The sequence below is a fragment of the Cicer arietinum genome, unplaced genomic scaffold (genome assembly GCF_000331145.2).
Source record: "Cicer arietinum cultivar CDC Frontier isolate Library 1 unplaced genomic scaffold, Cicar.CDCFrontier_v2.0 Ca_scaffold_6182_v2.0, whole genome shotgun sequence".
Classification (NCBI taxonomy): domain Eukaryota; kingdom Viridiplantae; phylum Streptophyta; class Magnoliopsida; order Fabales; family Fabaceae; genus Cicer; species Cicer arietinum.
In genome coordinates this window covers 4,680-17,840 of record NW_027339829.1, presented here as the reverse complement: position 1 = coordinate 17,840, position 13,161 = coordinate 4,680, and the positions used below count along the sequence as shown (strand labels likewise).

Genomic DNA, 13,161 nt, shown 5'->3' with positions numbered 1-13,161 from the left:
AATATTTTGGTCATATCATCTTGTAAAAACTATTTTGACCATATGTTCTTGTGAACAATAATTTGACCATATCTTCTTGTGAATAATATTTTGGTCATATCTTCTATTCACCTTGGTCAATGATTTCCTTCAATTATAATTTTAGATCATATCTAATTTCATACTATGCTCAAAAACATATCCATGCAAATCTTCCTTCATACTCTTGACTGATTGGAGCGAGAATGGATTCGGGTTTGTTCTTGAATATTCTGAAATTGTGATTCGGCTAAGTCTTTTCTTCAAAATGAATTCTTTCAATCAGAGCCATTGGTTTTCGATCAAAGCAATTAAGTTTCCTGTTAGAGTGATATATTATATTTCTTAGACAATAAAAGTTAGAGGTTGAATTGTGTGACTTAGAATTAGTGTCACAATATTGAATCATCAAATTCAGTGCAATATTAGAGGCTGCATATCAGAGGCAACATTTTAAGTGTGTTGCAACTTTTGATTAGCGGAATATGAGCTTTGAATGCATGGCTTGAACAATCTCTTAAGAGTTAATGATAGTTTGATATATACTCTTCAGAGGCATGTTGAGTTTGGGCACATCAAAGACACACAAGGGCTTCAAAGACATGCTTCAAATTCAGTCTTCAAACAGTCTTTAGACCCATTTTCAAATCCAGTCTTCAGCCCCAGGTATCAGAGGCAATCTTCAGACCCAAATTCAGAGCCGAACATCAGAGGCAATCTTTGTAACTTTCAAAGGAACATTGCTTTAGTAGGCATATGTTCAAAGGCACATGTGTATGCTTTTGTGTTCATCTAGTCACTTCCTTTGGTACCTTCCTATGATTTTCTTGTTCTAATTGTCCACACTCAGTGAAGCCATTATTCCAAACAAATTATTTTCATAATATACCTTTGTTAACATCAAAATCACAAGAGGAAAATTAACTTGGTTCAAATAGTAACCTACCTACTTTGGAGTCACCGTTTGGAGAATTTGGAAGGATATGAATGAACTTATATTTTCAAACTCTTCTGACTTGCACACAAATTTCTATATTAAAACTCAACATCATGTTCATCTGGTTGTTAAAGAGAATAGTAAACCCCTCAGGTTTTGGGAACACAAGAATACTAGAACCGAGATCACTTGGAAAACACTCATATCTGGATCTTATAAGGTGAGTGTTGATGGTGTCTTTAAACCTATTACCCAAAATTCTTCCTTTGGTGGACTCATTCACGATGAGAATGACAATTATTGTACCGTTTGCTATGAAAACCTAAGCATTGAAAATGTTCTTTTAGCTGAAGTTTGGGCTCTTCTTGACAATGTTAGGATGGCTCGAAATATGGGATTAAAAAGGTCATCTTTTAAAGTCATTCTAAACCTCTAACTAACATGGTCAAAGGTGTATCATCTACCTCGACAAGTCTCCAACCTCTCTTGAAAGAAGTCCACTCTCTCATCTATCTTCCCGATTGGAGTACTTCTCTTTTTCACATCTTACGTGAAGCTAACCATAATGTAGATTTCCTAGCAAAAGAAAGTTTGTGCGCCTTTCTAAATATATGTTTCTTTACTAAATTTTTTGCTTTAGTTAATAACATTCAACATACTAATTGTAAAGCGCTAAGTCCCTCTCCTCCTCCTCCTGTGGCTCGGATCCTGACGGATCATCTTTTGACATCCAAAATGGACGGTAAACACCCAAGTAACTTGACTTTATCTGTTTTTCAACCCGATACCCGAATCTATCCACCTGTTTAGTTTAAATTTGAATAAAATAAATAAGTTTTAAAACATTTTATTTAATTTTTTAAAATTTAATAAATTTAAATATTTAAATATATAAATAAAGTAAATTTATTTTTAATATTTTAATATAATAAATAAAATTAATTACAACAATAATAACATAATAAGTATTTTATCCAACTCACAAGTGTCAATTTAAGTACCATGTCATTAATGAGAATGTTACATCATAAAAAATAGTTGAGACTAAAAAAAATCTAAATAATTAGTTAATAGAGAAACTAAAAAGTCACTTTTACAAATGAGGGAACTAAAAGTTCAACTTTTATAAAATAATGGATTAAAATGTATTTAAGTATAAAAAAAAGTAAGGACTTTTTTGAAACACTTCTACTATTTAGTTTTTAACAATCATTTTATAAATCATCTTTAAAAATGAGTTTTTAGAAATATTATAAAAACAAAATCCGGATTTGCTATCTAAGTTTTGAAAATTATGTTGGAGAAGAGAAACAGATACAAGTGGTTTGGCAATCTAAATATCTTCAGCTGATTTGTTGGTTCCAGTGTGCATGTTATTCATAGTTGATTGTCGATCTATGAATTTTATTATGCAATTATGTTAAAATTATGTAGAAATGTATACTATGTTTTCAAATTTGTCTTTTTTGTTGTCTTAAATCGGGTATTTTTTTTCAATCTTCTAATACAAATTTTTAGGATTTAAATATGTTTTTAATTCTTGCAAATATGTTTAGTTTTATTTTTTGGATTTAGGATTTAAGATAAAAGAAAAATAGGTGTATTAGTTAGCTTATTTATCTATGTCTTTGGTTTTTTAATTAATTAATTAGTTTTAAGTTTTTAATTAAATAATTAAATGAGTTAATAAAATGATTTTAAATTTTAAATTTTAAATTTTAAATATTAAATATTGCCTAGTTAACAACAATTACACAATCATCATATGCTACTTCCGTCATGTCACTATTTTTTACCAAAAAAGATTTATAAAGAACTTTTTTAAAACTTGTTAGAATTTACAAGGATATATAAATCAAACCAAAAAAATTACATGGACTAAAATCAAAACGAAATATATTTACAAAGACAAAAAAATATATTTAAATCAATTTTTAATTTTTCTGCTATTTCAATTTTTAATTTGACGTATTGGTTAGAGCTTAAACCAGGAGAAATTCATGTTGATAGGTAACACTTAGAAGGTAAAGAAACTTTTATCCTTAGCAAGTTAAGATATCAATTGGTTTTTAAATTAATTAATTTTGTTGTTGTTTAACAATAGACAATATGAGACTTCATTTTGATTTTGATTCGTTATTAACTGCATTTTTAATATTTCTATCTGAACAGTTAAATTATAAGTTTAATGACTTTATATGTGTATATATTAAATTTAGAATTTTCTAGATTTGTAAGTAATACTGTTTAACATATTTGCCGTCAGATTGTAAAACAGTTATTCGTGCCTTTTTGTGTTTCCTTTCTAATTGTTGGTGGTTGTTGTCTCCTCACTAAGTCTTTGTGACTTACCCCTTCATGTTGTTTATTTTTTCAGATTCGCAGGCAGTTGAGTAGCAAACTGTTAGTAGATTCAAGTTTCGACCATATTTCATTTTGGCAGGCCTCTTTGATCGAGAACCATTTTTATTTATTTATAAAATATGTCGAGTCTAATGTAATTTGCAACTATTTTGGAGTCTGGAAAGTGTTTTTTTTTTTGGAAGTGTATTAAAACTGTTTTTTTTTGTAAAATATGTCGAGTCTAATGTAATTTGCAGCTATTTTGGAGTCTAGAAAGTCTTCTTTTTTTTTTCATCATGGAAGTGTATTAAGAAAGTAGATTATGTTCTTTGGATTATGACTAATTGAAAGTTAAACATGGATTTTATAAATTTGAGAATGTTGAAGTTACAGAGGATACTCTGTCGAAATTTTGAGAAATAGTATATATATTTTTTTGAAATGGTTAAAGAACGACTAAGTTGTTTAATTGTGTTGGCAGGCCTCTTTGATCGAGAACCATTTTTATTTATTTATAAAATATGTCGAGTCTAATGTAATTTGCAGCTATTTTGGAGTCTAGAAAGTCTTCTTTTTTTTTCATCATGGAAGTGTATTAAGAAAGTAGATTATGTTCTTTGGATTATGACTAATTGAAAGTTAAACATGGATTTTATAAATTTGGGAATGTTGAAGTTACAGAGGATACTCTGTCGAAATTTTGAGAAAGAGTATATATATTTTTTTGAAATGGTTAAAGAACGACTAAGTTGTTTAATTGTTAATTTTGTTGATAGGCTTGCTAAGCTAGGAATATAGCTTGTGCGCTGGTCACATCATTTAATTTTCGGGTCCTAACATCAACTATATCACTTATTAGCAACTATTAGTATAGGAAAATCAGAGTTGTACATAAATACTTGTTGGGACTTATATGAAATGCAAGTTGTGCAAGATGTGTGCAAGTACTAAATTGAAGATCATACTATAACATAAGTTACGTAGTTTAGGTACCTTGGATTGGATCTATTGTGCATAGTGATAGAGAAAAAGTTGGACACGTAAATCATGTGAGGGACTAAACCTAGCTAGGTGAGTAAAGGCATTATTTGTGATTAAAATGTGCTTCTTAAGCTAAAAGAAAATTTTATTGCATAACTATAAAACAATTTAGAGAGGGCAACTCTCTAAATTTAAAGAGTTTTCATGACTACTACACCATACAACAATTGTAGAGGATCCAAACACGTTCTGGTGAATGAGGGTGAAGATCGAACACGCGACCTCCTTATCACTCCCCTCCTACTCCCTCATCCCAGCCACCAAACCAACCTTATATCCTCCTCTCTTTTATATTATATACGTATAGCACAATCCTTTATCTTTTTTTTTCTTTTCCATTTCACCCCTTTATCTCTTAGTTGTGGAGAGACACTTATAAATCTTTTAGAAACTATTAAAATAGGTTTAGAAAGATCAATCAAATAAAACTCACTTTAATAAATTCAAAAAAGACTGGAAATATAACATCAATCTCTTGAATTAAATGATCAAGATCCAATTTTCTAACTAAATTAGAGGGTGACTGTTATGGTAGGAATTATTATTTATCCTACTTTCAAGTAGTGGCATAGTAAAATTCAGAACAAATACTTATCCACACATTACTTGAACACCAAATGAACTTTATATTAATTGTTCAAATTACTGAGTAACATTATATATAACTAGTTAGAAACAAACCAGTTATTACTTTGATAATTAATTTGTAACATTGTGCTTTTCATATAATCTAGAGAAAGAGATATATACGTGGTTTCTATCTAAATTTTTATTAGCTTTCTATAATTAATTATTACTTTGATAATTAATTTATACATTTTGTTACATTGACCACGATGAAATCATAAAAGATGTGAAAAGAAGAACAAATGTTATATGAAAGGAAAAGTATAAACACAAAGACAAGAAATAAGAATAATAGAGGAAATTTTAACAACTGAACAAATTGTATACATAGAATTGCTACGTAGCTATATATTCTCGAAAGTATAAAACTATATCCCATGAAGAGGAAACTGATTCCTTATCCTTAATAGAACAAAAGCCTAAAAAAATAGAACAAAGAAAAACAAACACACTAGTTTGCTTGTTCATCTGCAACATCAACCGGTATCTCATTCAAATCAAAATCTTTAACAACTCCTCTTGACCCCAATTGATGACTTGATTCCTTTTTTGTTTCACCTTCATTGTTCTTAACTTCCTTGTCTTTAGGAATCTTGAATCTCACCACTAATTTCTTTTCGTTGTTATTATTTTTGACTATTGTCACATGTTCCTTGTTCTTTTGATTATTGATATTGGTCGAAAGTTTCAACCTTTTAGGGTCACTGCGAGACATATCGCAGAGTATTTGAGCAACATTAATAAGTTCATAATCAATTATACTTTTACTGCGTCGTTTCTTCGTTTGATGCGATCTTGGTGGAAAATATTTCTCTAGATCAATAGTTGGTAGTATTGGTTGATCATCAGTATTATTACTCTGTTTCTTGGAATCAGGGGATGTTGTTGTTATTGGTGGCGGTTGAATAGCCTTTGAATCTTTTTGAGAGTGCGATCGCATGTGCCCATACAAAACTTTGTTTGATGGAAAAACTTTGTGACATAGAACACATGCATGTTTGTGTTTGACATCATCATGATCATGAGGAGAAGATAAAGAGCAAGAATCGATGGTGAGTTTGTGTTTCTTGATTGGAGGTTGAAGATTGGGACTTATATGAAATGCAAGTTGTGCAAGATGTGTGCAAGTACTAAATTGAAGATCATACTATAACATAAGTTACGTAGTTTAGGTACCTTGGATTGGATCTATTGTGCATAGTGATAGAGAAAAAGTTGGACACGTAAATCATGTGAGGGACTAAACCTAGCTAGGTGAGTAAAGGCATTATTTGTGATTAAAATGTGCTTCTTAAGCTAAAAGAAAATTTTATTGCATAACTATAAAACAATTTAGAGAGGGCAACTCTCTAAATTTAAAGAGTTTTCATAACTACTACACCATACAACAGTTGTAGAGGATCCAAACACGTTCTGGTGAATGAGGGTGAAGATCGAACACGCAACCTCCTTATCACTCCACTCCTACTCCCTCATCCCATCCACCAAACCAACCTTATATCCTCCTCTCTTTTATATTATATACGTATAGCACAATCCTTTATCTTTTTTTTTCTTTTCCATTTCACCCCTTTATCTCTTAGTTGTGGAGAGACACTTATAAATCTTTTAGAAACTATTAAAATAGGCTTAGAAAGATCTAAATCAAATAAAACTCACTTTAATAAATTCAAAAAAGACTGGAAATATAACATCAATCTCTTGAATTAAATGATGAAGATCCAATTTTCTAACTAAATTAGAGGGTGACTGTTATGGTAGGAATTATTATTTATCCTACTTTCAAGTAGTGGCATAGTAAAATTCAGAACAAATACTTATCCACACATTACTTGAACACCAAATGAACTTTATATTAATTGTTCAAATTACTGAGTAACATTATATATAACTAGTTAGAAACAAACCAGTTATTACTTTGATAATTAATTTGTAACATTGTGCTTTTCATATAATCTAGAGAAAGAGATATATACGTGGTTTCTATCCAAATTTTAATTAGTTTTCTATAATTAATTATTACTTTGATAATTAATTTATACATTTTGTTACATTGACCACGATGAAATCATAAAAGATGTGAAAAGAAGAACAAATGTTATATGAAAGGAAAAGTATAAACACAAAGACAAGAAATAAGAATAATAGAGGAAATTTTAACAACTGAACAAATTGTATACATAGAATTGCTACGTAGCTATATATTCTCGAAAGTATAAAACTATATCCCATGAAGAGGAAACTGATTCTTATCCTTAATAGAACAAAAGCCTAAAAAAATAGAACAAAGAAAAACAAACACACTAGTTTGCTTGTTCATCTGCAACATCAACCGGTATCTCATTCAAATCAAAATCTTTAACAACTCCTCTTGACCCCAATTGATGACTTGATTCCTTTTTTGTTTCACCTTCATTGTTCTTAACTTCCTTGTCTTTAGGAATCTTGAATCTCACCACTAATTTCTTTTCGTTGTTATTATTTTTGACTATTGTCACATGTTCCTTGTTCTTTTGATTATCGATATTGGTCGAAAGTTTCAACCTTTTAGGGTCACTGCGAGACATATCGCAGAGTATTTGAGCAACATTAATAAGTTCATAATCAATTATACTTTTACTGCGTCGTTTCTTCGTTTGATGCGATCTTGGTGGAAAATATTTCTCTAGATCAATAGTTGGTAGTATTGGTTGATCATCAGTATTATTACTCTGTTTCTTGGAATCAGGGGATGTTGTTGTTATTGGTGGCGGTTGAATAGCCTTTGAATCTTTTTGAGAGTGCGATCGCATGTGCCCATACAAAACTTTGTTTGATGGAAAAACTTTGTGACATAGAACACATGCATGTTTGTGTTTGACATCATCATGATCATGAGGAGAAGATAAAGAGCAAGAATCGATGGTGAGTTTGTGTTTCTTGATTGGAGGTTGAAGAAGGTTGGAGCGGTTGTGGGATGCTTTGTGGCCACCAAGGGCATTGCCGGAGCTGAAAGATTTGCCGCACAAATCACAAATGAAGATTCTTGATCCATTCTTTTTCATTTCGTTTGCAAGTAGCGGCCAAACAAAATCATCATTCTTCATTGGTTTGTCAAAAGATTGACAAGAACGCTTCATGATGATGATCGATCTTCGATCTTCTCTCTCTGCTCAGCACAGAAATGCAATTGCAAAGGATATTGATTGATTGCAGAGCGGAGTGAGTGAGTGAACCGTATCATTGAAAGCAACCTAGGCCTTATTTATATGAAAACACGGTTTCCTATGTTTTTCCTTCTTTTTGAGTATTTTTTCAAAGGGTTGTGTTTTATTTTCTCCTTATTTATATAATTACCTTATTTTTATTTATTCTATTATAAAATTTGTGAAGGAAAATTCAGATTCGAGTTCATAAAATTTATAATTATTAATTTGTTAGCATGAGTTTGACAAAAAATTATTAAGAAAAGCTAAAATGCTAATTATAATATAGCGACATATTATTAATCATGTCCACACATTGGGTGTCACAATTTTAACAATGAGTTTAATTTTCTAATATTATCAAAAATCTTTGCACTAACAATGTATATAAATTAAATTATTCAATAATTAATAGTATTTTTACGGAATTAGCATTATTAATAGTTATAAGGTCTACATATTATTTAAAAATTATTAACAAAAATTTAATTTATATTTTAAAATCTATAAAAAGAATGTTAATATTATGATATATTTTTATACTACATGGTAATATTTATAAACAACAATTTTTTCATTTTTATTTAGTTAAAATATAATTTAGAGTTATTGCATTAAAATATTTATTTTACATAATAAAAACAAATATTTATATTTGTTGTAAAAAAACTTACAAATTGAAAGATTAATAACTTGTCTTTTACAGGTAAGATTATTTTTGCATAATCATCCCTCTCTTGCATCCTAGGATATATAATGCAGACTTCCTTGATCTCGACTTCCACATGTAACCAAGCTGGGAAGATATGCCAAAATTTTATTTGGGGAAGCATTGAAGAACAACACAAATGTCATATGATATCATAGGATAAGGCGTCCTCTCCAAAAAAGGAAGGCAGACTTGGAACCAACAAACATGAGATTTCTTAACAAACATCAGGTTTTTCATTTAGAAATTAACTAATGGAAAAATCTTGACTAATGCAACACAAAAGGGACACAAAATGACTTCGGACGATATGTGTCCTCGTTGCAATTCTAATCTTGAATTCATAATGCATATAATCTATGATTGTGAACTGGTAGGTGAATTTTGAAATAGCATCATAAATCCATATTAGAGGAGTCGCTTATTCAGCTTGACTATGCATGCTTGGTTGAAGTGCAATTTCACTACTAATAATATTGGTTGTGTTCCTTGGTCGTCACTAAAGGTGCAAACACGAGAAAGTGGGTTGAATAGTGTTTGTCTAAGTTGGATTCTTTTTTAATTATTTATTCAAAAATTGGTTCAAGTTTGGTGATTTTAACTAATACACAGGCAGTAACAAGCATGCTTAAGTAATCAAAGGTAGCAGCAAAGTAAAGAGTAGAGAAGTAAAGTCACTACAAGAAAAATTGTTGTTATCTATATCAGATTTTATCTTTACCTACGACAAGTACGTAGGTAACGTAATATTACTCACAGATTACCCGAAACACGTGTTTGTCGCTTTTTCGCTCGTAGGAAAATATTTACCGACGAACAAGCAGTGAAATAAACATACTTAAGGAAATCCGTTGCAGTATGACTCATCGAGTCTCCGTGGGTAACGTTACTCATAGATTTTCCGTGGGTAAAAACGTAAGTAACATTACTCACATATAATCCGTGAAAAATTCTACCTATTTCTAAGAGTAAATAAAGCTAAAGGTCTTAATCAACGAGATGAAATAAGACAAGCACTTTTTGAAACAATTGACACATCTTTGATTTCTTTAGATATATTCTCTCCAAACTATGCTTATCTAGAGTTGTGTTTGGATGAACTTGTGAAAATTATTGAGTGTAGAGAGAAAGATGGACATATTGTGTTACTTGTTTTCTACAAAATGGACCCCATAAATGTAAGGCATCAAAATGGAGTTTATGCATGAAAAATAATTCAAACAACTTGTAGTACATTGAAAAATAATCTAAACACAGTAAATAAGTGAAGCAATTGGATATGTGTAAGTACATTGCTGACCACCAACTGATTAAAATAATAAAGATCATGATATTCATACAGGAATGACAAGAAGCCATGTTATGACCTTATTACCAGGATCAGTTAGCAATCCAAATGGTAGCATGGCCAAATCTGGCCACGAGTTCCCCATTAAACCTTTTGCTCCTATCATATTAGCAGTTGCAAAATCCCTGATTCAGAATTAAATGAACTAATTGACATGAAAGGATGATGGAACAACATATCACAGATTGAGAATCAACATAATTGAGACATATATACAATAGTAATGCAAGAAAAATACAAGAAAAATACCTCTTTAATACAATCCAATATGGCAAAATATCCTGAACATATTCCTTATCTAAGCTACTGCAACATTACAGAGAAAAAACTTAACAACATATTAAAAAGAAGAGTGTCGCTGTTAGTGACTGCTAGAGGCAATTTTTAGTTGTTTGTTGGTATAAACTTTTATTTGAATGATTGAAAGTCTTGTTAACAAGTGTACTCAATTAAGATCAAGCATTATAACTTACTATGTATTCACTCATTAAATCATAAATATCTAAATCCAAGAATGCAATCATATTCATAAATGGCAGTATGAAGTAAATTGAACGTGGCTTTTAATGTCAAATGGAATCAATATCTTCAGAAGAAACCAATTCCAAGGTCATCTGGATGATGCATATAAAACTATCAATGTATTGAAGGATAATAATGTGGAAAAGCAACAAAGAAAATAATAATGATGATGATGATACAAAAATTCAGTGCTTAGTGGAGCAAACAAACTACATTCATAGAATTCTACTAACATACAAAAGCCAGAACTTATACAAATATTTTGATTAATTACATCAAAAGAAGATTTTTTTTAGTCATAAAAAACTTGTATGCAAAAGCCTAGACTAAACTAAACTACAATCATGCACGTTCATTTCAAGAACTTGGTACATTCATTCCAATAAGACACTTATCCAAATTTGAGGGCAATGACAAACAAACACTACAAATATATATATATATATATATATATATACACGAAAAAACTTTTTAAAAATAATATTTTACATTCAAGGAAAATTTATCCCGTTTTCAGCATGTTCTAATTGATCAGTTTTTAAAACAGTTAAACTCTTGTTAAATCACAATATTTCACTAATTTCTAGATGCAAATGAACGCTTTCAAAATGTTGATCTACAGTCAGATTCAAATTAACACTCTTGTTAAATCACAATATTTCGCTAATTCCTAGATCGATTCGAATTCATAGAGTAAACATAAATTGTTGATCTACAGTCACACAAAACAATCCTTGATTCATGCCATGTTTAACTAATAAATCAAAAACCGGAGAATGAAAAAGACATCAGATCAACAAAGAACAACATAATATAAGTTAAATTAGCATCAATATTGAAAAAAATGAGATGAAAAAAACTGTTCTTTACCGAAAATCTCATTCATTCCTTTTTTTCCATACCCTTTTTCAGGAGGAACGATCACAGTTTGCTGCAACCATCATTTCAGAGAACAAGAAAAGTCACGGCTTAGCTAATAAAAACAATAGATGACACCCTACAACAAAATCAAGGGATGTATTTCAATAGATGACTGAGATCCGTGGATAATTTTCCATAGGTATTCAGATGTTTTCTTGTTGTGAGTGACACAAATAAATTTATCTTGGTTCACCACCAACTTGGTAGCTACATCTAGTCAATTCACTTAGAAGGATTTAACCATTAATTTAAATCCTTGAATTACAGCATCTGGCCGAACTAGTTAGTCTTCTCAAAACAACCTGACACCTACATAATTTTTTATGTAAACAAACACCTTGACCCTACAAGTCAATTTTTCTCCACAAAACCTGAAAATCAAAGACTGTTGAAGGCAACTACATCTTGACCCTACAAGTCAAGTCTTCTCAACATAACCTGAAAACCACATATTGCTTGAGGAACACTAAAGCCACTATCACTACTAGAAAAAGCGCTTTAAAAGAACGAGTTTTCAATCACTAAATCCAATAGCGACCGATTTAGTGACCAATTTAAATCAGTAGGTAAACTGTTAGTTGCTAGTTGTTGCGACCAAATCAACAATTGTATTTAGTGACCGATGTTTTAGACTGAATTAGTGACTAAATTTTGAAACTAATTTAGTAACGAATTTGAATTAATTTGCTATGTCATTAGCTACAGATTTAGAGACGAAATTTGTGACATAAATTATTATTTTTATTAAATATTTGGTCACCAAGTTTGTTCACTGTTTTTTTTTTTAATTCATTACTTTAATGTCCAAAGGAACAATAAAAATAATTTTTTTAAGGCTAAATACCATTGTGGTCCCTTAACTTAATTTCAGTTAACGTTTTAGTCTTTTATCTTCTTTTTTTTTTTTCCCGATTTGGTCCTTTATTTTAATTTTAAGTGACAATTTGATATTTTATGTTTTAAAATGTCAACAACATTATCCTTATTTTTTGCAAAAATTCAAAAAACTCATAAAAAATTTCAAACAAAATTCATAAAACTAATTATCATCCTCAATATAATGTAGTTTCATCAAATTCATAACTTAAATCTTTAAATAGACTCATATTTTCATCTCCAACAACATCAAATAAAGGATGACAAATATGAGTTTATTTGAAGATTTGATTTACGAATTTGATTAAATTTGTTTTATATTACAAAATATAATTAATTTTATGGATTTTGTTTGAAAATTTTGATGATTTTTTGAATTTTTGTAAAAAAAAGGATACCATTGTTGACGTTTTAAAACATAAAAGTTCAAATTGTCACTTAAAATTAAAATAAAGGACCAAATCGGGGAAAAAAAAAAGATAAAGGACTAAAACGTTACTAAAATTAAGTTAAAGGATCACAAGTGGTATTTAGCCTAATTATTATTATTATTATTATTATTATTATTATTATTATTATTATTATTATTATTATTATTATTATTATTATTATTATTATTATTATTATTATTATT

General features: G+C 29.7%; 1 protein-coding gene and 1 long non-coding RNA gene across 2 annotated transcripts; both read right to left on the bottom strand.

Annotated features, from left to right (window-relative positions):
- Positions 1 to 7,269: 7,269 nt before the first annotated feature.
- LOC113786250 (uncharacterized) lies at positions 7,270 to 8,010 on the bottom strand. The gene has a single exon (XM_027333592.1). It carries the CDS (start codon positions 8,008 to 8,010, stop codon positions 7,270 to 7,272), a length of 741 nt encoding a protein of 246 aa, XP_027189393.1.
- A 2,062-nt stretch (positions 8,011 to 10,072) lies between these two features.
- LOC113786381 (uncharacterized) lies at positions 10,073 to 11,710 on the bottom strand. The gene is made up of 3 exons (XR_003472668.2): positions 11,601 to 11,710; positions 10,458 to 10,514; positions 10,073 to 10,333 (listed from the first exon to the last, which is right to left on the bottom strand). It is a non-coding gene; the product is annotated as an uncharacterized lncRNA (long non-coding RNA).
- Positions 11,711 to 13,161: the final 1,451 nt, after the last annotated feature.